A 25,211-nucleotide genomic window follows, 5' to 3' on the forward strand; every position below is an offset into this window, starting at 1 on the left:
AACTGGACATATGATTTATATTACTCTATGCTTTTGATATAGAAATCATAAAAAAATTTCCACTAAACTTTAAGCCTAGACTATCTTATAAAATAAATTGCATTCTATGTTTTTTCTTTTCCTAGTTATAGTTTTTGAAAAACTGTTTACTTACTATTTTTGTGTAAGCTAACCAGAAACCCAAAGCAAAATTTAGAGCTCAACTGTAGTTAGTTTTATCCCCACTTCTTTATTCCCAAATATTATTTTTAAAATTTTAAAATTTGTATCATTCTACTCTCTGTGTGCTTCACTATTGTACTGGGTCCCAAATACTTTTCAGAAGTAGCTGCAGACAATCCATTAGAAATGCAAAGGTAATATTCTCAACAAAAAATAAAATTCTTCCTTTGGTTAGTGTCAACATTTACTCATTCAAGATATAGTAAGCATCTGTATACAAGAAACTTGTTAAGTTTAAGACAAAAAAGGAGTAAGACATAAGATGTTTAAAATGCAAAATAGTAAATGTCACATAAGATGAAATAATATACAAGTACATAGGATTCTTCCATCTTTAAAAAGTATGGGTATTTTTGAACTCATTTAAGGGGAAAATGTCATCTTTGGGAACAGAAAAATGTTATTTCATGTGTCAGCTATTAAATTCCTTGGTTGAAAAATGTGTACTTCAAAAATAACATAACTCAGCGACCCCTGGGTGCAGACAGCTGCCTGCATTCAGACTCATGGGCAAGGTGGTTTTCAGTGCACAGGGAAGCTTTGGAAAGTTGCTGCCAGCCCAGTAAGGCCCACCCAGCCTCCCAAATCACCAGAGGCCACACCAGAGGTCCCTGTGGGCCTAACTGGGCCACACCCAGCAACTACTAGTCTCTCACAGCTGCCTGCATTCTGACTGGTGCTCAAAGTGATTTCCAGTGCATAGGGAAGCATTGGAACATCCAGCTGCTAAGACTCTATCCAGCCTCCCAAATCATCCGAGGCCACACTGGAAGTGCCTGCAGGCCTAACTGGGCCATGCCTAGTGACCCCCAGACTGCGGACAGCTGTCTGTATCCTATCCGGAAGCCTTGGAATATCACTTGAAGCCTGGAAATACAGGAAAATGACAAAGCAAAAGAGCAAAATGCAATCTCAAACCTCCAGCCCATCCCAAGCAAACCTAGGAGACATGGACATAAAAGAAGATGTAAGCCATACACCTGCTATACCTGAAATGATAGCAACTGAAGTAAAAAGACAACTCCAGGAAGCTATAAAAGAACTCAGATCAGAAATAATCTCTCAGGTAAAAGGAGAAATGATAAATGCAGTGAAAGAAATGCTGAACACATCTAAAGAAGACATAGTTAAAAATTTAGAGGAACAATGCAAAAAGATGGAAACCATGAATGAACAATATTAGAAACAATCAGAATGCATGAAACAGATTCAAAGAGATATACAGGAAATAATTCCATCCAAAGTTGGCAGATCTGCCTCAATGTAAGTAAAAACAGACTTTCAGACCTTGAGGACAAGATTGCAGCTAGTGAATAGGAAAGGAAAGATCTTTTAAAAATAACAAAGAATCAGGAAATAACAATTCAACAGTTTCAAGATGATGCAAAGAACAATATAAGATTGATAGGTAGAAGTGAAAAGGTGACAACACAAATGATATCAAGAGGCTATTTACAGAAGTAATGACTGAAAATTTCCCAAACATGAGAATGGTAACTGACATACAGATCAGTGAAGCATATGGAACTTCAAATAGCCATAACCAAAATAAAACTACACCCAGACATATAATAATCAACATCCCAGAAATCCAACATAACAATACACTATTAAAGCTGTTAGAGAGAAAAGATATCACCTATAAAGGAAAACCTATTAGAATCACAGCAGATGTCTCAACACAAACAACGAAGTCAAGAAGAACATGAAGCAAAGTATTTCAGATCCTAAAGGAAAACAACTTCCTAGACTAATGTACCCTGAAAAACTGTCCTTCAAAGTGGATGGAGAAATAAGATACTTCCATGACCAAGAATAGGTGAAGAACTTCATGCTCACCAAACCAATCCTGCCAAGAATACTGAAAGACAGTCTAGATACACATAGGGAAAAACCACTAAGCAAGGCAGACAAACAGAATAGAAAGGTAAAAATACAACAGCAGAAAGATAACATGTCAACAATAAAACCAATATATAACAGTTATAACAATTAATGTAAATGGCCTCAATTCACCAATTGAAAGAAACAGATTGGCAGAATGGATCAAGAAACAACATCCATCCATATGCTATATACAAGAAACCCATCTAACCCAAAAGGAAACTCATAGACTGAAAGTCAAAGGATGGAAAACAATACTTCATGCAAAAAAGTAGGGGTAGCTATTCTGTTTGCAGACAATGTGAACTCCAAACCAAGAATGATCAAAAGAGATAAAGAAGGTCACTATACTAGTTAGGGGAAAACTTCACAAGGAATGGATAACAATCTTAAATATCTATGCACCAAATTTGGGAGTAACCAGCTATACAAAACAAATATTAACAGAAATGAAAAATCAAATAAGCAATAACACAATTATTACAGGAGACTTTAACATGCCATTGACACAAAGGGACAGATCAACTAGATAGAAGATCAGCAAAGAAATAACAGAACTGATTCACACTTGTGAACAAATGGACTTGGTGGGCGTATACAATGTTCCACCCATCAACATCAGAATATATATTCTTCTCAGCAGCACATGGGACATTCTCTAAAACAGACCATATTCTAGCCCACAGAACATGCTTAAATAAATGCAAAAAACCTGAAATTATCGCATGTATGTTACCAGATCATAGTGATATGAAACCAGAAATTAATGATAAAAGAAACTGCAAAAACCTGCAAACACATGGAAATTGAATAATACACTCCTGAGCAATCAGTGGGTCACAGAGGAAATTAAAGAAATTAAATAATATCTACAAGTAAATTAAAATACAATTACAACTTACCAGAACCTGTGGGATGCAATGAAAGCAGTCCTCAGAGGAAAAATTATAGCGGTAAATTCTCACATCAGGAAAACAGAATGAACACAACTAACCTAATGCTACATCTCAATCTCGAAAAAGAAGAGCAAGTCAAGCCCAAAGCCAAAAGAAAGGAGGAAAGATCGAGCAGAAATCAATGCAACAGAGACTAAGAAAACAATCCAAAGAATCAATGAATCAAAGAGTTGGTTCTTTGAAAGATTAAATAAAATTGATAAGCCTCTAACCAAACTTATTTTAAAAAGGAAAGAAACAACTCAAATTCATGCAATAAGGAATGAAAAGGGTGAAATCACTACAGACCCTGTGGAAATACAGAAGATCATCAATACTTATTTTGAAAACCTCTACTCTCATAGGCTTGATAACATAGAAGAAATGAACAGATTCCTAGAAACATTTGAATTACCAAAGCTGGGTCAAGAAGATGCAAAACTGCTGAATAATCCAATTTCAATTAACGAAATTGAAAATGTAATTAAATCCTTACCAACAAAGAAAAACTCAGGTCCAGATAGATTCACTGCAGAATTCTACAAGAAATTCAAAGAAGACTTAATGCCAACACTTCTGAAACTCTTCTCCCTAACTCATTCCTGGAAGCAAATATTACTCTATTATCAAACCTGAGAAAGACCCAACCAAAAAAGAGAAGTACAGGCCAATCTCCTTAATGAACATTGATGCCAAAATTCTCAGTAAAACATTAGCAAACAGAATGCAGCAAATCATCAAGAAGATTATATACTATGACCAAGTGGAATTCATCCCAGGAATACAGGGATACATAAATCAACAAATGTAATACAGCAAAAAATAAGAATTGCATGATAATTTCTACAGATGCAGAAAAAGCTTTTGATAAGGTCCAACTCTTACTCATGATAAGAACCTTACAGAAAATTGGAATTTACCTCAATATGATAAAAGCCATCTATGACAAACCAATAGCCAGCATCATTAAATGGCCAAAAACCTGAAATCCTTTACCCTAAAATCAGGAACAAGATAAGGATATCCATTATTACCACTCCTATTCAATATAGTGCTGGAAACACTAGTCAGAGCAATTAGATGAGAGAGAAATAAAAGGAGTAAGGACAGGAAAAGAAGAAGTTAAATTATCATTATTTGCAGATAACATGATACTCTACATAGAAAACCCTCAAAACGCCATTGAAAGGCTCCTAGATATAATAAATATATTCAGTAATGTAGCTGGATACAAAGTCAATACTCAAAAACCAATAGCATTCCTATACACAAACAACAAAATCACTGAGAGAGAAATAAGAGAAGCCATATCCTTAACAACAGCATCAAAAAAAAAAAAAAAAGAAAGAAAGAAAGAAAGAAAGAAAGAAATACTTAGGAATCAATCTAACAAAAGAAGTGAAAGACCTATTCAGGGAAAATTATAATATCTTGAAAAAGAAATCAAAGAGGACATCAGAAAATGGAAAGACATCCCTTGGTCATGGATAGGAAGAACGAATATTGTGAAAATGGCCATTCTCCCAAAATTGTTATACAGATTTAATGCAATTCCAATCAAAATACCACTAGCATACCTCATAGATCTAGAGAAATCATTCCTAAAATTCATCTGGAACCAGAAGAGACCTAGAATAGCAAAGGCAATTGTAAGCAACAAAAGCAATGCAGGAGGCATCACAATTCCTGACTTGCAGTTATCCTACAAAGCTACTGCAATAAAATGAGCATGGTACCGGAATAAAAACAGACCTGAAGATCAATGGAATAGAGTAGAAGATATAACTACAACTAAAAACATACTCAGCCACCTTATCTTTGATAAAGGGACCAGATGTTCACTGGAAGAAAGACAGTCTCCTTAATAAATGGTGCTGGAAAAACTGGCTCTCCATATGCCGAAGACTAAAACTAGACCCATGCCTATCTCCATGTGATAAACTAAAATCTAAATGGATGAAAAAATTTAAATATTAAAATAGAAACACTAAATCTGTTGGAAGACAAAATAGTTAGAAATCTTGAAGACATAGGGGTAAGTAGAGAATTCATGAACACAAATCAAACCGCACGTTAAATACTTCACAGAACCAATAACTGGAGTCACATTTTATTAAAGTGTTTTTACATGTAAAAGATAGAATAGAGAAAAGCATAGAGAAAAGAAAACCTACAACTTGGGGAAAAAAATCTTAGTGAACTGTCCCTCAGACCAAGGATTTCTGTCTAAAACATATAAAGAATTTAAAAAATCAGACCTCTGAAATTCCAAGACCCAATCCAAAATGGGCATCTGAGATGAATACACAGTTCTCAGATGAAGAAATACAAAAGGCAAATAAATACATAAAAAAAGTTCAGCAGTATTGGTCATTAGAGAAATGCAAATTAAAACAACACTGAGATTCCATCTTACTCCAGAAAGAATGGCCAGGATAAAGAAAACAACCAACAACAAATGCTGGAGAGATAGTGAGGGGTGGGTGGGTGGGAGGAACTCTTCTGCACTGTTAGTGGGAGTGCAGACTGGTCCAACCAATGTGGAGGTCAGTCTGGAGGTTCCTCAAAAAGCTGGGATTAGAAGTCCTATTTGACCTAGCTATTCCACTTCTGGGTCTTCTGGGCATATTCCCAGAAGAATTGAAAACATAATATTGCAGAGATATATGTGCACCCATATTTATAGCAGCATAATTTGTAATAGCCAGATCTTGGAAACAACCTAAATGCCCATCAACTGAGGAATGGATAAAAAAGATATGGTATTTTTATACAATGGAGTGCTACTCAACTATAAAGAATAATCACACTGAGATATTTATAAATAAATGGTTGCAACTTGAGATTACACTCATAAGTGAAATAAATCAAACTCACATGTGTAAATACTGTATTGTCTCCTTATTGTAAGAAATGGTAAGAGTACATAAGATACAAAATCCTCAATAAATACAGTGAAAGGATAAGAATCTGCTCAAAAGGGAAAAAATGGTATCTCAGGGAAAAGGAGGAAAAAGAAAAAGGAAGGGAAAAGAAAAAAATATCTAAAATTGCATAAACACACTTAGGATAGCTAAGATAACTGTGGTACAAACTTCATAAGTTCTTGGAACAAACAGCTAACATTCACAGGATTGGAATAATTTTGCATGTTAGTATCTGGTGATCTGACGAATTCTTGAAGATTATTACGTAAAATAACAACCCTAGTTATGTTCCTACCACCTTGTTTTGAAGGCCAGTATCATCATTGTTTTGGGCTCTTTGCTAGTGTTACTTATTTGTCTTGTTTTGGGTTTTTCTAGTAATGTGTTTTGTTTTGTTTTTCCTCTTATACAGAAAGGATAGGTATACATGTAGAGGCTTATACATGCGTAGAAATTCCCCTAAACAGTTTATGAGAATCGATTATATTATGTGCGATGACTACTTTGAAGAAACTGATACTGTATCGTCATGCTGTGAAATCCAGTAATGTTATTATTCTTTGTACAGAGTGGTTTTAGTCTGCTTTGTATTGTTTAATTTCAACATAAATGAAGGTATAGACAGCTATTTTGAAGACAGAAAGAGACATTATGGCAGCCATTGTTGATTTTCCTATTGTCTGGAGGCTTGTAGTGCCTTCATCATTCTGTTCTGATCAGTTTAATACTATTTTGTTTTGTATGAATTTATTGTGTGTGAAGATATGGACAACTATTTGGAAGAAAACAAGACATTATGGTAGCTATGGTAGATATCTTGTTATCTTGCTTTGAAATCTGTGTCACTTACATTGTTTGCTTTTCATCTACTTTGTTCAGTTTTGTTGTGTTTAGTTTCATCCTCTTTAAAATAAACAAAACAAAACAAAAATAATATAACTATACTAGCAGGAACAAACTCTGTAGTAATTATATACATCAAAAAAGAGTGCCTAATCAATTTTTGGCCTGTATTAAATATTTTCCTGACTTTTTAAATGATTTGTTTTATAACCAAATATTACGTTTTCAATCAATAGATTCATTAAAAATCAAGTATACATTCATTATTAAGCCATACATAATCCTACCTATTATCTTAGGAAATCATGGCTTTAGAATTTTTTTCTGAAACAAAACGTCTTTTTTCTCCTCTTACAGGGAATCTCAAAAAGTTTTAAATAGTATATAAGGTAATTAAAGTGGATAAAAAAACTATTAAACAAAAAATGTGAACTAGCTGGTATGTGGTGGCACACACCTATAATCCCAGCACTCTGGAGGCTGAAGCAGGAAGATTGCTGGTGAGTTCAAGGCCAGCCTGAACTGCATAGCGAAACCCTGTCTCAAAAACAAAACAAAACAAAACAAGAAAGTGAACTGTCTTTTTTGTTATTTTACGATTAATAATAGTATTTCCAGAAGAACATGCTATAATTACTAAGCTACATAAATATCAAGATAATTTCACTTAGTCATACAAAATTTTCTTTTCTTTTGGAAGGTAAGGTACTTAGTGAACTGGGGATGACAGGGAATAGTGTGTTGCTACTAAGAGTGATGAGAAAGCATGGATGCAGACAGCACTCTAGAATCCTGACAGTAACTGCTGATAGCCTCAGGCTGTGTGCCAGAGGAGCAGGTACAGTCTCCTCAAAATTATCTTTTTTTTTTTTTTGGTGTTGGGGATCAAACTCAAGACCTCACACTTACCAGGCAAGTGCTTGAGCCCTTGAGCTAAATCGCCAGCCCCTCAAAATTATCTTTTAAGAAATGTCTGGAATTCAGACAACAGATGAGACCCAATAGTGCTGCCTAATCTCCCATTATACTAAATGTATACATTTTGGAAATGTGTCTAAGTTAATGTAAATACAAATTTAAGCCTCTACTCACTGAACTTTCAACTGCATCAGAAGCGTTATCTTCCACAAAATACATTCCACATTTACCTGCAGAAAACAATTGAACATAAGAGTTTTAAAATGCACTATTATCTCACACGGTTAAGAGTTCTTTGGTTTGAATTTGAATCCCAGCACCTAGAAATAGTTTCCAGCAATCAATACATATTTTTAAGCAGCAGTTGTAAAACCTTGGAAAAGTTGCTTACTCACTCTGTATGGTTTCCTTATTTTAAAAAAGAGGCTGTATTTCACAGAATTACTGTGGAAATTAACTAGAATGTATACAAAATGCTTATCAGTAGGACCTGACACTTAGTGCTAATACTGACTATTCTTTATAACAATTATCCTTTTCATAATATTAGTATACTGATTTGCTTTATTCTGTCACAGACTAACTGAAGTCAAGTAGTTAACCAAATTTTCTAGCAGACTATTCATACTGATCCTTAATTATTTGGCTGATTGAGATATTAACAGAGCAAAATAGTTTCCAAGTTTTTCCTGCATCCCAGGCTGCCTTCTGCCAACATATGCCCTTGTATCATGTTTCAAGATGTCAGGAACTTCCCTGGAGCTATTCCTTCTGCACACTGGCCACCTGTGAATGTGGTGAACCACGAAGCACTGGCATGGCTAGGTCAGAGAGGAAAACTGTCTCCATCCTTGTGATTGTTGGGTTCAGTCCCAGCAAGCTTAAGGCTCTATATTTTGGACCTTTGAGGCTGTAGCTTTAGCTCAGAGTGGTGATTATAAAATTTAAGAGTACATCAGGACACACAGAAATACAGTCTCCATCTCCACTAATCCTAACTTCAAATCTCTGACCTTCCCTGGATATGAGTTGGTACTGCCAATGCAAGACCATACTTTGAGGATGGCTGCCTTACAGCACACAAATTAGTTCTTCAGGGAACAGACACCAGTGGGTGTAACCATTATTTCAAATCTTAAAGAAAACATTTGCACCAAATGGGACTATTCAAGTATCCATGGATTGACAATCTTAGTGTACCAGAGGCACAATATGGAATATAAATTATAAAAAATGAGTACACCAATAAAATTTTACTTTAAAATGTAAATTAGTATATAATAAGATGAATGATTAAATACAATAATGTATATTCAAGAAGGAAACTTTATATTAATTAAAATTTAATAATTAGTTTTTTCAAAAAACAAAATGTCATTTCCTCACATTCATTAATCACATGCATGTATTTACAGTAGTCCTCTTTAATCTACAGGTTTGTTTCCTGTGGTTTCAGTTACTGATGGTCAATCATGGTTTGCTAATATGAATTATGGAAAATTTCAGAAATAAACAATTCAGTTTTAAATTACACACCATCCTGAGCAGGATGAAGAAATCTTACCCTGTCCTACTTCATCTTGCCTAAGACAAAAGTCATCTCTTTGTCCAGTGCACCCACAGTATATATGCTGTCTATTAGTCAGTTCATTATAGCCTATTACCAGACCAACCAATGAAGTATTAAAAGTGCTTGTATTCAAGTGTCTCTTACTTTGCTTAAACGGCCTCAAAGCACAAAAACAGTGATCCTGACAGTTCAGGTAGGTTAACAGAAACCATAAAATTTTAAGTTAAAAGGTAAAATTATAATAAAATGTTTTGAGAGATACAATATTTAATAACTTTTATTATAATTGTTTTATTTCTATTTATTATATCAATGTACTAATTCATGAATTAAGCTTTATCACAGGTATGTGTGCATAGGAAATCACATAGTATAATATAGAATTTGGTACTGTTCATCCTGGGCCTTGAAACATATGCCTTGCAGATAAAGAGAATGACTAGCTATGTGGTACTAAGGCAAAAATCTCATATAATATTTGAAAAAGTTTATTTGATGGAAAGTATCAAAAGCACTTCAAATTAAGAATAAAATAAGGCAGGGGGTATAAGATTCTTGAAAACTGACTTACCTAACAACAATTCACCAGCTATCTCTCTAGATGGTGCAACGCTGATACATCTTCGATTTACTCTGTCAAAACATATTTTAAATTTTATATATGACTCATTTTTCCCAACTTTAGAAAATATAAGCTTCATTATATCTAGTAAAAGATTTTAGCAAAGCAAATTAGAGTTTTAATAGCATGTAATATCTCTTCAAATCCAAGACAGTATTATGCTGTTATTTAATGTTCTAGAAGAGGAACAAAAACCCTGAAAATGCTCACAATCCCTATAAATGAATTCAGCATATGGGGAATTGGTTATGCAAAAGGTATTTCAATGTTTCATCTATTCAGTAAGAAAGCACTCATTGTTTTGTGTCACGATACATCAAACACATGAAAGAAACATACTCTAGGAAAAATGGGAATTTTGGAGTCAGAAAAGCTTCCGGTTCTTTAGTCAGTCATTTATTTCTTTTGAGTCTTAAGTTTTTTTAATCTACAAAATGGGCATAAAATGAAGTCTGATCAAAATACATGGTGAATCTTTTTTAATTTCAAAAAAGGGTAAAACTACACATAACAAAACAGAACAAAGCAGATCAGAAGCAAAACATAAGTGACAAAGATTTCAAAATAAGACAACAGGAGATCTACAGTGGCTTCCATAATGCCTCTTGATTTCTTCTAAATAGTTGTTTATATTGTCACACACAACAAATGAATCTTTAAAAGACATGTAGCTATTAATCACCCTCAAAACATTCTCTCTTGCTTGTAGCACATTTGTATTATTGTTCTTGCCACTTTCTGATGCAGGTTTGGAAGTCTTCTTTTGGGTATTTATGAGATGTGATCAGAAGTCTAATGACTTCTTCTGCCAAGTGCCACCCAACAAAAAGGCAGGTTCACAAAACATGACAGTGTGTCCCATTCATCTTATTCACCAGATCTGGTACCTTATGATTTCTGGCTCTTCCCCAAAGTGAAAATGATCACCAAAGATAAACATTTGAATTGATTCAGTATGAGGAGCCATGATAGTATTTAAAGAGATTCATGAAAGAAAACTTCTATAACTGCTTCAGAAAGTGGCAAAAACAATGGAATAAGTATGTTCAAAGTGAGGAGGAATATTGTGAGGAGGATTAGTATCTTTTACTGTAATGCATTTTAAAAATTTAATCATTTATCATTATTTTTTATATCATATAATAACCATAGCAATGCCAATAATAATGTCAATAGTTAATATTTACTGACACATTTAAAATTCAACAGTGCTATGAAAACTTGAATATGATTTTAATACTCACTTAATAGATAAGGAAATTCAAGCAGGGAGGCTAGGTAACTTACATAGTCAGATAGCTAGGAAGAATAGAAACTGGAAAGTAAATCTTTAATCACTGCATTATGCTGCCTATTGATACCATCAGCAGTTTTTAAAAATTCAACTATAAAAAATATCTATACTAACAAGGACCAGAATATGATGAATGAAGTCCAACACACTCTGCTATCAGAAATGCCATCTGGATTTTGGACACTCAATCTTATCCTGTCTTGAACCTGCTTTGTTCAGTTTTCCTAAAGCCACAGCATTATCTAAATTAAAAACTGCATAATCCCTACGAGAAACTATTGTACATTTACAAAACAATGAAGGTCTCTGGATTCAAATTTACCTTATAGACTCACTTGCAGCTTTGTCTTTGACAGTAGAGGAGAAGGAAGAATGGGTTTTGTCTTCAAATAGGTAAGCAAGTGGTGGTTTGATCACATCTGCTAAGGAAAAAGTACATATTATCTTTATCTAATGGCCACAGTTATTTGCCATGTTTATATGCTTTGGCAGAAGCCAGCCTTACCTTCTGATTTTTGTCTATCCCTAAGTAGGTACTTATTTGGAATAGTTAAGTAACATCTCTGCAGACGTCTCCTCTCTCGGTTTGGCCCTTCTGTTGGATCCAACTGCCAGGAGGTTGGGTAGTAAATGGGGTCATACCAGACTGCTCTGCAAGTGCAAAAAAAAAAAAAGACATTATAAGGACCATTCAAGGACTTATGATGTGAAAAAATCATTATAGAGAGTGAATAAATAAATAACAATGGATTCAGTTTAAAAACAGCAAGTATTATATATTTAGACCAGGGAACGAATATACAAAGAACAAAAGAATAACCTTTCTTAAAAGTATAATTTTGTTCCTGAATTTCAGGTTCTGAATTGTCTCCTGGAACAAGCTACTTCCTTGCATCTACTAAATTTTAAAAAAAGCTGTATTACCATTACTATGAAAAGATCAGCAATATGACAATTGTTTTTGTGGTATTATATCATATTTTTAAAAAGTCTTAACATTATTTTAGATGAAAATATTAAAACCATATTAAATACATCTTTAGAAATAGATGAAAAATAAACCTCTCGATTCTACTATCCTGAGCATTATTTTATTTCACATTTAAGATACACCTATTTTTAATCTGTAGTTATAATCATTACATATATAAAATTTCTATCTTCTGCCTTCTTTCACTGAGTACAATACTCTACATCATAACTAATCTGACCAATATGATGTTTAATCAACACAACATAATGTATTTTACATTATACTATTGTTTTTCATTTAAATTCTTTCCAATTTATTCTTCAGAGTGAACAGTGCAGAGATGGAAATCTTTCTGATATTTTTTCCCATATTCTGATTATTTTTCATAGGTCAGAAATACTAAAGCACATCTAGAGAGTTAGAAATACTTGTTGAGTTCCTGACATATATTGTCAATATACAGTGGCACCAAAGCGCTGATAAAGAACAGTTCACATTCTTGATATTAGCAGTCTAACTCCACAATTTTTTTTTTTTTTTGGTACCAGGGATCGAACTCACAACCTTGTGCTTGCCAGGCAGACGCTTATGCCGCTGAGTAAATCCCTGGCATACCCACATTTTTTTTAAGACATAGAAAGCAAAATGTGACATCTGAAGATTTTTAAAAATCAAGCCTGTACGAATACTGAATATTCTTCCTTTTGTTTTTATTTATTTTTTTTTTTACTTTTATTTGTTTTATGTGAGGAGTATATTCATGTCTTTTACTCTTTCAAACTTTAGGGACTGTAATAAATTTCTTTTTTTTTGGTCATCAAATACATTGGAGAACAAAATTCAAAAGCAAGGATTTTTTTTAATGTCTTCTGTTTGTACTTAGAAAGTTATTCAATATTCAGAATTGACACTCTCTTCAACTTTATAAACTTTTTGAGTTTAATATGTTTAGCTACTTGTAATTTCCTTAGTATGAAATGGTTAGAAAACTAACAATCCAAAGTCATACTAAGAGTTCTATTAACTAAATTTAAGAGAATAACACTTTAATTTCTCTTTTTATTATTCACAATTATGATAGTCTTAGTTAGAAAAGATATATTTCTCAAGTATTCCTTACAAAGATTTTGAAATTTTTTTCCAAAGATCCTATTGTAAAATTAAAATCAACTTTACTGTTTACAAGAGCCAATGCCTTTCTTGTTTTCTTTTTCTCATGTTTTCCCACAAGAATGATGAAAAAAACCTCACATAATTATTAAAATAGAAAAAAAATCACCAAAAATTAAATAAAAAATGTTTAAGCTACTGAAATAATTTTATGAATATGAGTCTGGAATGAAAATAGTGTTTAACATCCACATATAAAATAGTCATACAGGGGGCTGGGGACTTAGCTCAGTGGCATAAGTCCCTGCCTTACAAGCACGCAGTTGTGAGTTCGAGCCCCAGTACCACACACACACACACACACACACACACACACACACACACAAAAGACATAAAATAGTCATGTAGATAACAATGATCTGCCACCCCTCACCGATCATGTGTCAGCTGTTGAATGAGTTCCTGCCAATGTCTGCTGGCACTCAGGTCCACTTTGTACATTCCTCTGATGTGCTGGATCACTTTTTTTCTCTCAATTCCCTGGGAGAGAGACACTGCCTGGGTGATATCTGCTGCTATTTTAGATATATCCTTTGATTTTGAATCAAGACGCTGAAAGAGACTAAAAAGATTTTCTGTAAGTGTGTATAGGACATTAAATAGTTATCAAAACATAATACTTTAAAACTAAAAGTATAAATGAGGGCCAGAGGTGGAGCTCAATGGTAAAGAGTGCTTGCTTAGCATGCAGAAAGCTCTTGCATTCCATTCCCAGCACCAGGGGAAGGGTGTACCCCACAAAACTAAGTATCAAACCAAAGCAAAAAAGCTAAAAGTATACATAAAATTTAATGGTTCCCCCAAAATATGATTTTTGGAACACATAAAATTATACCTTTGTTGATTATTATTGACTGTTTTCTGCCAGGAGGCTTTATTCACACTTTCTTCAGTTTCATATTTCTTTTGTTCCTAAAAGATTTGGATAAAGTGTTATATAAAGTTGTTATTTCTCATTACATGCCAAAATTATGGCAGAGCCCGACAAACTATTTTATATTTTATTTTTATTTTTAATTTTGAGGCAATGTCTTACTATGTAGCCTGCCCTTGAACTCACAGTAATTCCCCAGCATCAGCCTCCCAAGCACTGGGATTACAAGTGTATGTACCCATACTTGGCCCTAATGAACTACTTTGAAAATCAAATTAAAAATTTAAAAAAATCCCTAGGAGATCAGAATATTATAATATGACAGTTCTCCTTTGTTTTTGTGCAATCTGGTTGCAGAAATTAAGAGTTATAGACATACTTAACCAGGGTTGCCAAAATGGGTAAGGTTACATAGTGATTTGCTTTCTTCATTTTTTTGTTTTTTGAGACGGTCTTAGTATATAGCTCAGGGCGGCTTTGAATTCACTATGCCGTCTGGGTTGGCCTCAAGTCATGAGATACTCCTGCTTTAATGTCCTGGATGCTTATGTCATCATACTGGTCTTAGTTTGCTTTTTCATTAAAGAACACATAACACAAGATTCAGCTCAACATGCCTGTCATTTAAAAAAATCTTTCCTCTGCCATCCTCTATGAGGATGCCCATAGAAAATAAAAAACTCCATAAAATAAACCTTACCCTCTCATAGTATAAAAGTATAATATACTGAAAAATAGAATTATTTCAAGTTTATCATCATATATGCTGTAACAAAAAAATCTTAGCTGGATGTGTTGGTGCACACCTATATAATCTCAACTTCTCAGGAAGCTGGAGCAGGAGGAGTACAAGCTTACAGCCAGCCTGAGCAACTTAATGAGAACTTGTTTCAAAATAAAATATAAAAGGACTGGGATGTAGCTAATACAAACCTACCCACATACCCACACTCACACCCACACCCCCACAATCTTTTAACTAATTGTGGTTTTATTGACTCACCTCTTTGATCATGTTGACAAGGTCTGGTTTTGAGGATGCACTGGGTGGGATGCACTTGTGACCACATAGCTTTAGAGCACCCATAAGTAGGTCTGCTGTGCCCAGTTCTTCTCCAGTCAGCTCATTCTCATGATTATGTATCAACTCTGACAGATACAAAACTAACTTGGCTCCATGCTTCAAAAAAAATCAAGTTGTTTTTAGTGATAAAGAATTTTTATTTCTTCCATCTAAATTACTGAACAGTAAATCAAATTATATTGCTAGATATATTTGGTTGGATCTGATTTTTAAAATTTTTTTATTTTAAAGAGGGTAAAATTAAACATAACAAAACAGATCATAAGAAAACCATGTTAAGAAACACAGATTTCAAAGCAAAACTACTGGAGATCTTCACTGGAGTCTACCATACTATCTCTTGTTTTCTTCCAAATAGTTGCCCACATCTTCACACACAGTGAATACATACTGAACATTATAGTACTAAACTAATCAGAACAGGATGATGAAGGTTTTTTAGTTCTTGAAGATCAGACAATAGGGAAGCCAACGATGGCTGCCATAATGTCTCTCGTTCTCTTCGAAATAGCTGTCTATATCTTTATGTGTGTTGAAATTAAACATAAAAGACTAGACTAATTTCACTTTGAACAGTGAATAATAGTATTGCTAGATTTTATATCATAATGCTACAGAATTAGCATTGAGTATCCTAGTTTCTCTTCTTCTTCAAAGTATCTGTTCATTACATCGTGCATTATATAATCTGTTCCTGTAAACTGTTTAGAAATTCTACACATGTGTGAGTCTCTACATGTATACCTATCTTTTCTGTATTATAGGGAAAAACAGATCAAAACAAGACAACAAAACATTCTTAGAAAAACATGAAATGAAAAAGACATATAAAACCACAATACTAGGTGATCTATAGTAATTACTATGCTGTCTCGTTATTTTCAATATAATTGTCTACATCATCAGGCATAATATAATTGAACATAGCGTTACATAACAATTTTAATAAAAACACAACTTTGGAGATATTGTAGGACTTCAAAAGCAGTTAATAAACAAACCAGAATGGGTATCTTATTGCATCTTGTCATCTTCAGAGTAGTTGCCTCTACTTAGACTTGATACTATCAAGCATACCAAATTCGAATAAAATCAGTCAAGACAAAACAGCAGTCTAACAAACCAGATTGAAATAAGATCAGTCATAGTAAGACAATGTAAGTAATACAGGGCTTCAGTTTAAGTTAATAGGAAATTAAGGATAGTTACCATAGTATATCCTGCTATTTTTGTGATAGCTGTCTGTAATCCTCAAATCTAGTATGAGCAGACAGACAAGGAACAAAATAAAATCAAACTAAACAGAGCAATAAGACTAATGTGGCTTTTAAATTCTGATACACTACTAACAATGTCCTCTGCCTTCCTTTTTTAGACAATTCCTCCCCTTTCCCTTTCTTTGTATGTTTTGGGTCCCACTAACTCCTTTGGTTTTAAATTAGGGGGGCAACCTATTATTTATCTGAGTGATGCTGAATTTTTTATACCCCTGAGCTTGATCTTGAGCTGTATTCCTTTACTTACTAAAGCCTCAAGGTTTTCCTTCTTTATAGCTGAGTAGCTCTTCACTACACAAAAGTGTCATGACTTTCCAACCTATCTGCAGCTGCTGGACGAGTTATTCCTATTTCTCTCTGGTTTCCTGTCACATAGAGCATTGTTTTATCATCTTTGACTTTCAGTTTATTTACCCTCTTTCAGGTTGAGTATATTTCCTATTCAGGGCATCTCAATACATCCTGCCTTCTAATCTATTCTGCCTGCGTTTCTTTTTGTTAGTGTATCAAGGCTATCTATATTAGAGATTATAGCCAACCTTCTCTGCCTCATCTCTGTTATTCTATTTTCTGCTATTATTTGTCCACTTTTCTCCTTCATTCGAATGTCTGCCCCATTCATTGAGACATCTCTGCCACTGTTGCTGAAATCCTGGTATTTTTTTCTATCTCTCTCTAGAATGTCCTTCAGTATTTTTTGTAGGGTCAGATTGGTGGTCACGAACTTCCACAGTTTCTTCTTGTCATGGAAACATCTTGTTTCTCTATTAATTTTGAGAGAGAGTTTTTCAGGGTATATCAATCTGGGTTGGAGACTATTTTCTTTCAGGGCTTGGACTACTTCACTCCAAGCTCTTCTTGATTTGATAGTTTGTATTGAGAAGTCTGTTGTTATTTTGATGGATTTTCCTTTAGGTAATCTGTTTCTTTTCTCTGATTGCTTTTAATATTCTGTTCTTGTGGTGCATATCTAGAATCTTGATTATTATATGTTTGGGTGTAGATCTGTTTTGGTTGTAGTTGGCTGGAGTTCTGTATGCCTCATTTATTTGGATATCATTTATTTTTCCTAAGCTTGGGAAGTTTTCCTTAATTATTTCTGTGAATAGTATTTGTAATTCATTTGTGGTTACTCCTGCTTCTTTGCTCACATTTTTTATTCTTAAGTTATAGATCCTCTTGTCTTCTGGCCTTTGTATTGTTGTTATTTTTAAGAGGTCTTTTCTTTCATGATCACACATTGCAAATCTTCAAATTTTGAAAGGCTAACTTTAGTTTCTGTCAAGGCATTTTGCCAGCTTTCAATGGAGTTTTTAATTTCCTGGTAATCTCTTTGGATCCATTTCATGTATTCTAGCTTTTGTTTATATTCTTCATCAAAGGTTTTTCTTCTTTTTGTGGGTTCCACCATTCTTCCATCTGTGTCTTCTTGAGAAAGGCTTAGCATTTCTTTTATTAATATTTTTATATCTTGCCTCACTTGGGTTACAATTTCAGTTTTAAGTTCATCTATGAGGTCACAAAGTTGTTTCTTTATGTTCGCTGATGCTGTGGCCAATATTGCATGATTGCTATCTTGGATCTCTTCTGTATTTACTTCTCCTGTACTTATTTTCCCAGGGTTAGTGGAGACTTTTTCTTATTTCTTTCTTTTGTCATGTTTCTGGTTTCTCTCAGATAGGTGTATGGTGGAGGTCTCAGGTCCTCTCCTTATTGCTTACAGTTTTTCTAAAGTTTGCTGGCTTGCCTTCTTTAGTTTACTGTTATCTACACATAGGGATGATATGGGCTGGCCGCTCTTCTCTGAGCCAGTCAACCAGAGACTGCCTTTAGCAGTGCCTTCTGTGCTGTGCAGATGTCACAGGTTCGGGACAGTTTTGTTCCTGGCTATTGGGTCCTGACCAGGGGTGTGACCCAGCCCAAGCAGATCCCACCAGTCCTCTCTGGGCCAGGGGCAGCTGACTGATGCCACTGTGGTTCTGGGTTCGGGCCTGTCATGCCCAACTCCAATATGTCCTCCAGCCGGCCACACCCACTGTGGGACCCAATTTCCAGCACTCAGCACAAATTAATGCAGCTTTCCACCTTGGCTCCACTGTATGCTGCACTGCATCCTCCCGCCAAAGGCCCAGAACTCACCAACTCCAGATTTCGGCAGCCATGGCTTCAGGGCAACTGTGAATAGTCTGACTCCAGGGTGCGCCCAGCACAACACAGGAGCGGTCCCAGTGAGTACATCTGGTTCCAGCCTTTCATCCACGTTTTCTTTCTTTCTTTCTTTTCTTTCTTTCTTTCTTTCTTTCTTTCTTTCTTTCTTTCTTTCTTTCTTTCTTTCTTTCTTTCTTTTTCTTTTTCCTCAGTTTCTTCCTGGGTCATGAGAATTCCTCTCCTTTCATCTGGCCTTCCTCATGTTGTTAAATTCTAGTGTCTGAGTTGTTTTTCTCAGAGAGGCTCTCTACCCTGCTACCTATAAAGCTGCCATCTTTCTCCGAGAATCGGATCTGATCTGAATATATCAGTTACCACATATATTCTGGAGAGAAATGCACTGGTTAATTATGCACTGGTTATTTGAAAGCATTAGAAAATTACTGCTAAGAAAATATCCCTTCAAAAATAATCTAGAAAATGTCATAATTAAGATAATTCATAAAATGAAGAAACTATGCCAATATGATAAAAATATTAAAACCTAAAAAATATTAAAATGCTCGTATAATATTTATTCATTATACTAGTCTTTTTACTTCTCTTCTGTATACCTGAAATTTTCATTGTGAAAGGTTAAACAGAAGCAAACAAGCTAGCTAGCTTTGAATGGAAGGAATTCTGGAAGGTTCTGTTTAAGGAATATGGGAAATAAGCCAAAGGAAAACATTTCTTACTTTTAGTTTTTCTCAAAGGAAAATAGAACTAGAGGGGAAACCTTCCTTTTAGCCTTAAAGTAAAAGAAATATGCATATTCATTTCCTTTGATTTTTGAGCAACAGAAGTTGGTGAAATTTCCACAACAAAGGACTATCTTTAGCTTATAAACGTGTTATTCTCTAGAAAGAAAAAAGTTAGGTGAGCTTTTAGTACTCAGTTCTACATGCATGTTGAGGGAAGGGATGTTTGGGCCAATCTATGAACAAACCCTAAACCAGAATTAGAGCATTCTATTTCTTAAGGTAATGATAGCTGTCATTTGTAAGGCAACTTGAACTAAACTTTCATGCTTTAAGTGGCCTCTCCATATTATGGGTATCACACCTGATTGTAATGTGTACAAAATATATTAGACAATTTTGCCAACAAGTTAAACACATATATTTTATATTAACATTTTTTTTTTCATGATGCAAGTACCACTGCACTTCACTTTATGGCATTTTAAATTATAAACAATATTAAATGTTAACAAATGGATCTGGAAACCATTACATTTTGGGTGATATTTAAACTAACACACTAAATCACATCGTGTCACTTCCTCAAAGTATAGAGTGAACATATGTGATAGTGAAAATAGCGAAGCTCATTGCAATGCAACATTTTAAATTAGTCAAGAGACAGCTGCTACCTGACCAAAAGAGGAAAAGGAACATATGCTGTGTGAATAAAAGGCTTGAAGAGTTTGCAAATAAAGAAAAATGTTAATAATTACAATATTTTCATATGAGTGTCTTAAAAGTAAGGTTCTTGATATAAAATTTAAAAGTAGTTCAGTTTAGTATTCTGTAACATTCCAAAATTGTCTTTAAAAAACTACCAGAAATGTATTTATTCATTCTGAATATGCAAAGAAACATGGTTATCTTAAATATAAAGTTGTTTCTAGTATCTGATTTTAACATCCTCTGATCACTTATTGATCACAGTTTCTGGGATTATAAAAGGTGTTACTGGGAATTGGTGAGAGGAAAAAGTCCTTATTTTAAGATTTTAACAAATTGATTCCTGGAGATTAAGGTAGAAGGATTCCTTGAATTTGAGTATTTGAGACTGGCCTGGCAAACATTGTAAGATCCATTATCAACAGAATAAGAACATAAAACTAATTTAAGGAATTAAAGTTATGAAACACAAATCCTGAGAAAATAAAATGGTCAAGTGTATAAAAGTTTTAAAGAAGGTTCTTAGAGGAAGAATTCTGACTGCACAGTAAGCCAAGTCTGGATACAAGTCGGCAGAATGGGTACAAGGATGGAAGACAGGGTAGTGGGCATCACATGTGAGGCAGCATGGTAGCAGAAACACAAGACATGAAGAGACTGTGAGAGACAGTGATGACACTTGAAAGTCAAGCTGAAACAAGATAAAAGCAGTCTGAGCTGGAAGACCTAAGCCAACTACAAATAGAATTCAGCTTGTAAGCAGCTGTGCTGCAAAGATCTCCACAAACAACTGTGTAATAATCTGTAGTGCACACTAGTAAGTAAAGAAAGCAAGGGACAGCTGTAGCTGTGACAGCAGCAGGAGGTAGCTCAAGATTGGAGCACTGTCTATAGAAGAACAGAATCACCAGGTCTAGTCCTTCCCAGTTGGAAGACTCTTGTCCTGCTGTGAGGAACAGAAGTGACAGATCAGGAAGCCGAGATGGCCAGTTGAAAACCGCAATACTCCTTGAATGAACAACATGCTATGAAGTCTTTCACAAGGTCACGCCTATTTGGAAGACAGAAAATTCTGGGCCTACAGGAATATTCTTTCAGCTTCTAGTACAGTATATACTTCTATCAGCTCTTCTCAGCTGACAGGCAAGATGGTGAGGTGAGCTATATAAGAGCAGAAATCTTTGCAGAAATTCTGAATTACATCAATGGTTCTAAAATTGCCTATGACAGCTGATTTAGCTGATAAGTTAAATCAGTTATTAAGAGAGTAAAGTTTATAGTATAGTTTGTGTCCTGTTAACATACATTAAAAACATCTCAAGAATGGCTCAGGATAGTGATGCTGAAACCTAACCTCCTGGTTCTAGTGACAAAAACCTTATAATACAAAAATCAAAAGATTAAGCCTAAAGTAATGGGCTAGTATAATGATAATTATAACAGAGTCTTTTCATTACTTGCTAAAGATTATGAAATCAAAAGATTATTATTACTGAGCCAGGTAATGATGATGATGATGCCATTTTCTGCTCTGAAATTCTGCTTGCAAAGAAGTCTTGGCTGAGTAACAACATAGTGACACAGGTCCAGCGTAACTCAGGCCTGCTCCTAAATGCTAGTAAAATGTTGCACCTTTTACTAGCATTAGTTTTCCCCCTTTAACAAATATCTGGCAATCAGGCAAATGTGAGCCAGACACAAAGGAAGCACAAACTGGGTGTCTTCAGCTCTAATACATCTGACTCTTCAGGATCATCTTCAAATTATTATCTTCAAATCAGATAATACCTACTATACCACCAAATCTCAGTTCTTCACTTTCAAATCATATGTCCTCTTCAATTAATTCACTTGTACAGAATCAGCAGATACCAAATAGTATTGTGTTAACAAGAAGCAACAAAGAAGAAGAAGAAATTACAGATGATGGCCAGGCATGGTGGCACACACTTGTAATCCCAGTACTTGGAGGCTGAGGCAAGAGGACTGCTGTTTGAGTCAAGATTGGGCTACAAAGTGAGTTCAAGGCCAGCCTAAACTGCACAGCAAAACTCTGTCTCAAAAAAAAAAAGTTACAGATGATGATGACTATCATAATACTATCAGCTCCAATTCAGACTTGGCAGTCAGTAATACATCTCTGGTTCCAAAGGCTGACTTTGGAACCATGGATTGATGAAACAGAAGATCCAGATTCTTATGCTTCTGCAAAAAATCACTTTCTGGTTCTTTAAAACTTTCAGATATAATTACTAGAGACACTAATGATCCAAGTTTGGAAACTAAACATCTAGTAGAAGGTCAGAAAAATCATTACTTTAGATTTAGCTACTGAAACTGAAGAATGTCAATTGGTTGCAACAGTACTTAATGACACAATGATCTCTGGCAGTGATCTTGTTGATGAAGGGAAGGCCACTTGAGAGTGAGTTACCAAAAATGTCTAGCAGTGAGTTAATAAGCAAATCTACAAAAGTAAAGCATGATGATTGTATGAGTTAATAATAGATTGAAGGGTCTACTATATCTGCATTGTATGCAAAAAGCCAAATGTCTGGTAAATTTACAGAAATATTTTAATACTAGTTCTTGGGAGAACTAATGCCTATCCATGTCAGGATTGTGAGAAGGTATTCCTTCTTGCAGAATATAACACAGAGCATGAAATTCATCATATTTGGGTTAAAAGTATCAATGTTTGGCCTGTGGCAAATCTTTCTTCAACTATTAATTTAAATGCCTTTATATACAAAGATGAATTGTTTTTCTGTTTTTTTTTTCTTTTTCTTTTTTTGGAACTGGGAATCAAACTCATTTGCCAGGCAGGCACTTGTGCCACTATGCTATATCCCCAGCCCTACATATAAAGATCTTTTAGACTCAATTGCTAGGTAAGTAAGTTTGTCACAATAAAGGTTGGTACTTTCTACAATTCTACTATGAAAAATCAGAAACTGATTCTATAATGAAAAACTATTCTGAATAATATTGATATAATTATTTGCTGTTGCTGTGCTCTGTGTGAATTCTTAACAAAATATAAAATTTTGTAAGGGTATCTTTTGGAGTTTTTTGGGAGGAAGAAAACTGGAAAGTTAAACTCTGAGTTTGCCAGAAGACTCTAACTTGCATGCATGAGTCAAGTTTTCAGTTTTTCTAGACATTTCCATATGCAAAGTTCATACGCGGAGTATGTGTTTGGAACAAAAGTTCTTCACTTCCATTTACCTGGATTGCAGATAAATGCTATTTAAAACTTAAGATTTTTTTTCTATTCTATACTTAGTTTGCTGGCTATTTAATTTCCCTCTTTTTTCAGGTTGGGTTAAAATTTACTTTAATACTAACATTACCCATAAGTATTCTGGATAGTAGCTATATGAAATAGTAAATGTTAAAATAAATCACAAAAATGAAAATGTTCAAACTAAGCAAAGACTTTAAAATGCTATAGCAATATTATAAGATTGATTTTCATAAATACTTTAGATGATTGTCATCATCATGGTGGTAACAATCCCCTATATACAACCACTGTGAGGAAATGATGCCATGTATTTTCCGTGATATAAAAAGATAAACACTTACTGAGATATTTGTATTGTCAAGGCATCCATATTCTGAAGAATTCAATGTTAATTCAACAGTATGGCTTCCTCACTTCTGTTAGTCATATGAAACCATGTTCTTTTTCCCCAATACTATAATACTCATAATTGTACAATCTTCCCTACTGTGATAAATACAGAGAACTAGAATGCACATTTATTACTATTTTCACTGTATACTTGTCACTGTATCCATTAACATTAATGCAAGCTAATTATGGTAATGTCATTGGGAACCAAGATGATTAACATTAATAAAAACAATTATGAAATATAAAAAGGTGAACATATCAATCTGAACATATGATTGCAATTTCTTTCTTAAAAAATATAAAATTTTTAGCTTTGCCCACTAAAAAATCTCAGGAGAGATGAAAACTTATCCGAAATGCTTTTCCCTAGTCCCTATTAATTTGTTAAAGGCTATAGGTGCTTGTTGGGGGAAATTTTGGTTCCACATATGGGAAAAGAAATGTACAAGCTGCGCCTGGAGCATCCTTCTGTGCTAGAAAGCAATGAAATGAATTATATTAACTTGTTAGAAGTGAAACGAATCACATTAAAAGGACACAATATCAGTACAGGGGTACTGATATGAATATCAAACAATCATTTTAATGGATTGAAACACAAAATTTATTTCAAAAATATTTGAATACATAATAACACTCAAAACTAAAAATAAATGAATAGGAAAAAAACCCCAATCATTTTTCTTGCCATCCCCCACTGACTTTTCAAGGTAGCCAAAGAGTTGCTAAGGGGAAGTTCTTCCTTGTGGAGGAATCAGGGCTAACAGGCTGTGAAATGAAAGACTGCAAAGTTACTATTTTATACTTCCTATTGAAAAATGCAACTTGGAGACTATTATCAATGCCTGCTTTTAGAATCATGTTAAGGACAGCAAATTTCAAAATGGATTGATTAGGTTGATATTATCTTTGAAAAGCAGGTATCCAGACATTTCATGCCTTCCTCTATGATGCAAGAGGAAATACAAAGCATCCTCTTAAGAATCTACACAGACATACAAAACCAAGAACAGAAACCAATCTACAATAACACAATATGTCATATCTGAATGCTGGAAACTCTATACATTAATCAATACATAAATGGCATTGAAAAAAGGGACACAGGGGAGAAATGCTATGGATTAAAAATATTTGAAATATACCAAACAAATGCAGTATGTGAGCCTTTTTTGGATGCAGAAATCAATAATACTGAATATAAAACAATTATTAGAAAATTGGAGAAATTTCAACACTGACTTGGTATAAGAATTACTTGGTATATAGAATTATTATTACTATTATTGAGAGTGGCAAGTTTTAAAAAAGGCCTTTATCAGTTCTAAACTCAAGTACTTATATGTGAAATGGTTTCTTAGCTGAGACTTACTTCAATATCC

General features: G+C 34.3%; 1 protein-coding gene across 12 annotated transcripts in view; it reads right to left on the minus strand.

The window, feature by feature from the left end:
* Positions 1-25,211, minus strand: part of Lyst (lysosomal trafficking regulator) — a 233,208-nt gene that overhangs the window by 59,369 nt on the left and 148,628 nt on the right. For 8 of the 12 annotated variants that reach the window (XM_063260084.1, XM_063260089.1, XM_063260091.1 and 5 more), the window contains 7 exons: positions 15,236-15,412; positions 14,194-14,270; positions 13,732-13,920; positions 11,721-11,866; positions 11,538-11,637; positions 9,871-9,932; positions 7,904-7,959 (listed from right to left, as the gene is read on the minus strand). In XM_063260084.1, the coding sequence (XP_063116154.1) occupies positions 7,904-7,959; positions 9,871-9,932; positions 11,538-11,637; positions 11,721-11,866; positions 13,732-13,920; positions 14,194-14,270; positions 15,236-15,412 (807 nt within the window). Of the gene's footprint in view, positions 1-4,618; positions 4,671-7,268; positions 7,349-7,903; positions 7,960-9,870; positions 9,933-11,537; positions 11,638-11,720; positions 11,867-13,731; positions 13,921-14,193; positions 14,271-15,235; positions 15,413-25,211 lie in introns of all 12 variants that reach the window. The other 4 variants (XM_063260090.1, XM_063260088.1, XR_010051247.1 and 1 more) reach the window with 3 other exon arrangements.

This window comes from Cavia porcellus, unplaced genomic scaffold (assembly GCF_034190915.1).
Source record: "Cavia porcellus strain 051 isolate PalLab524CR breed Dunkin Hartley unplaced genomic scaffold, mCavPor4.1 scaffold_13, whole genome shotgun sequence".
In the NCBI taxonomy this organism is placed as follows: Eukaryota; Metazoa; Chordata; class Mammalia; order Rodentia; family Caviidae; genus Cavia; species Cavia porcellus.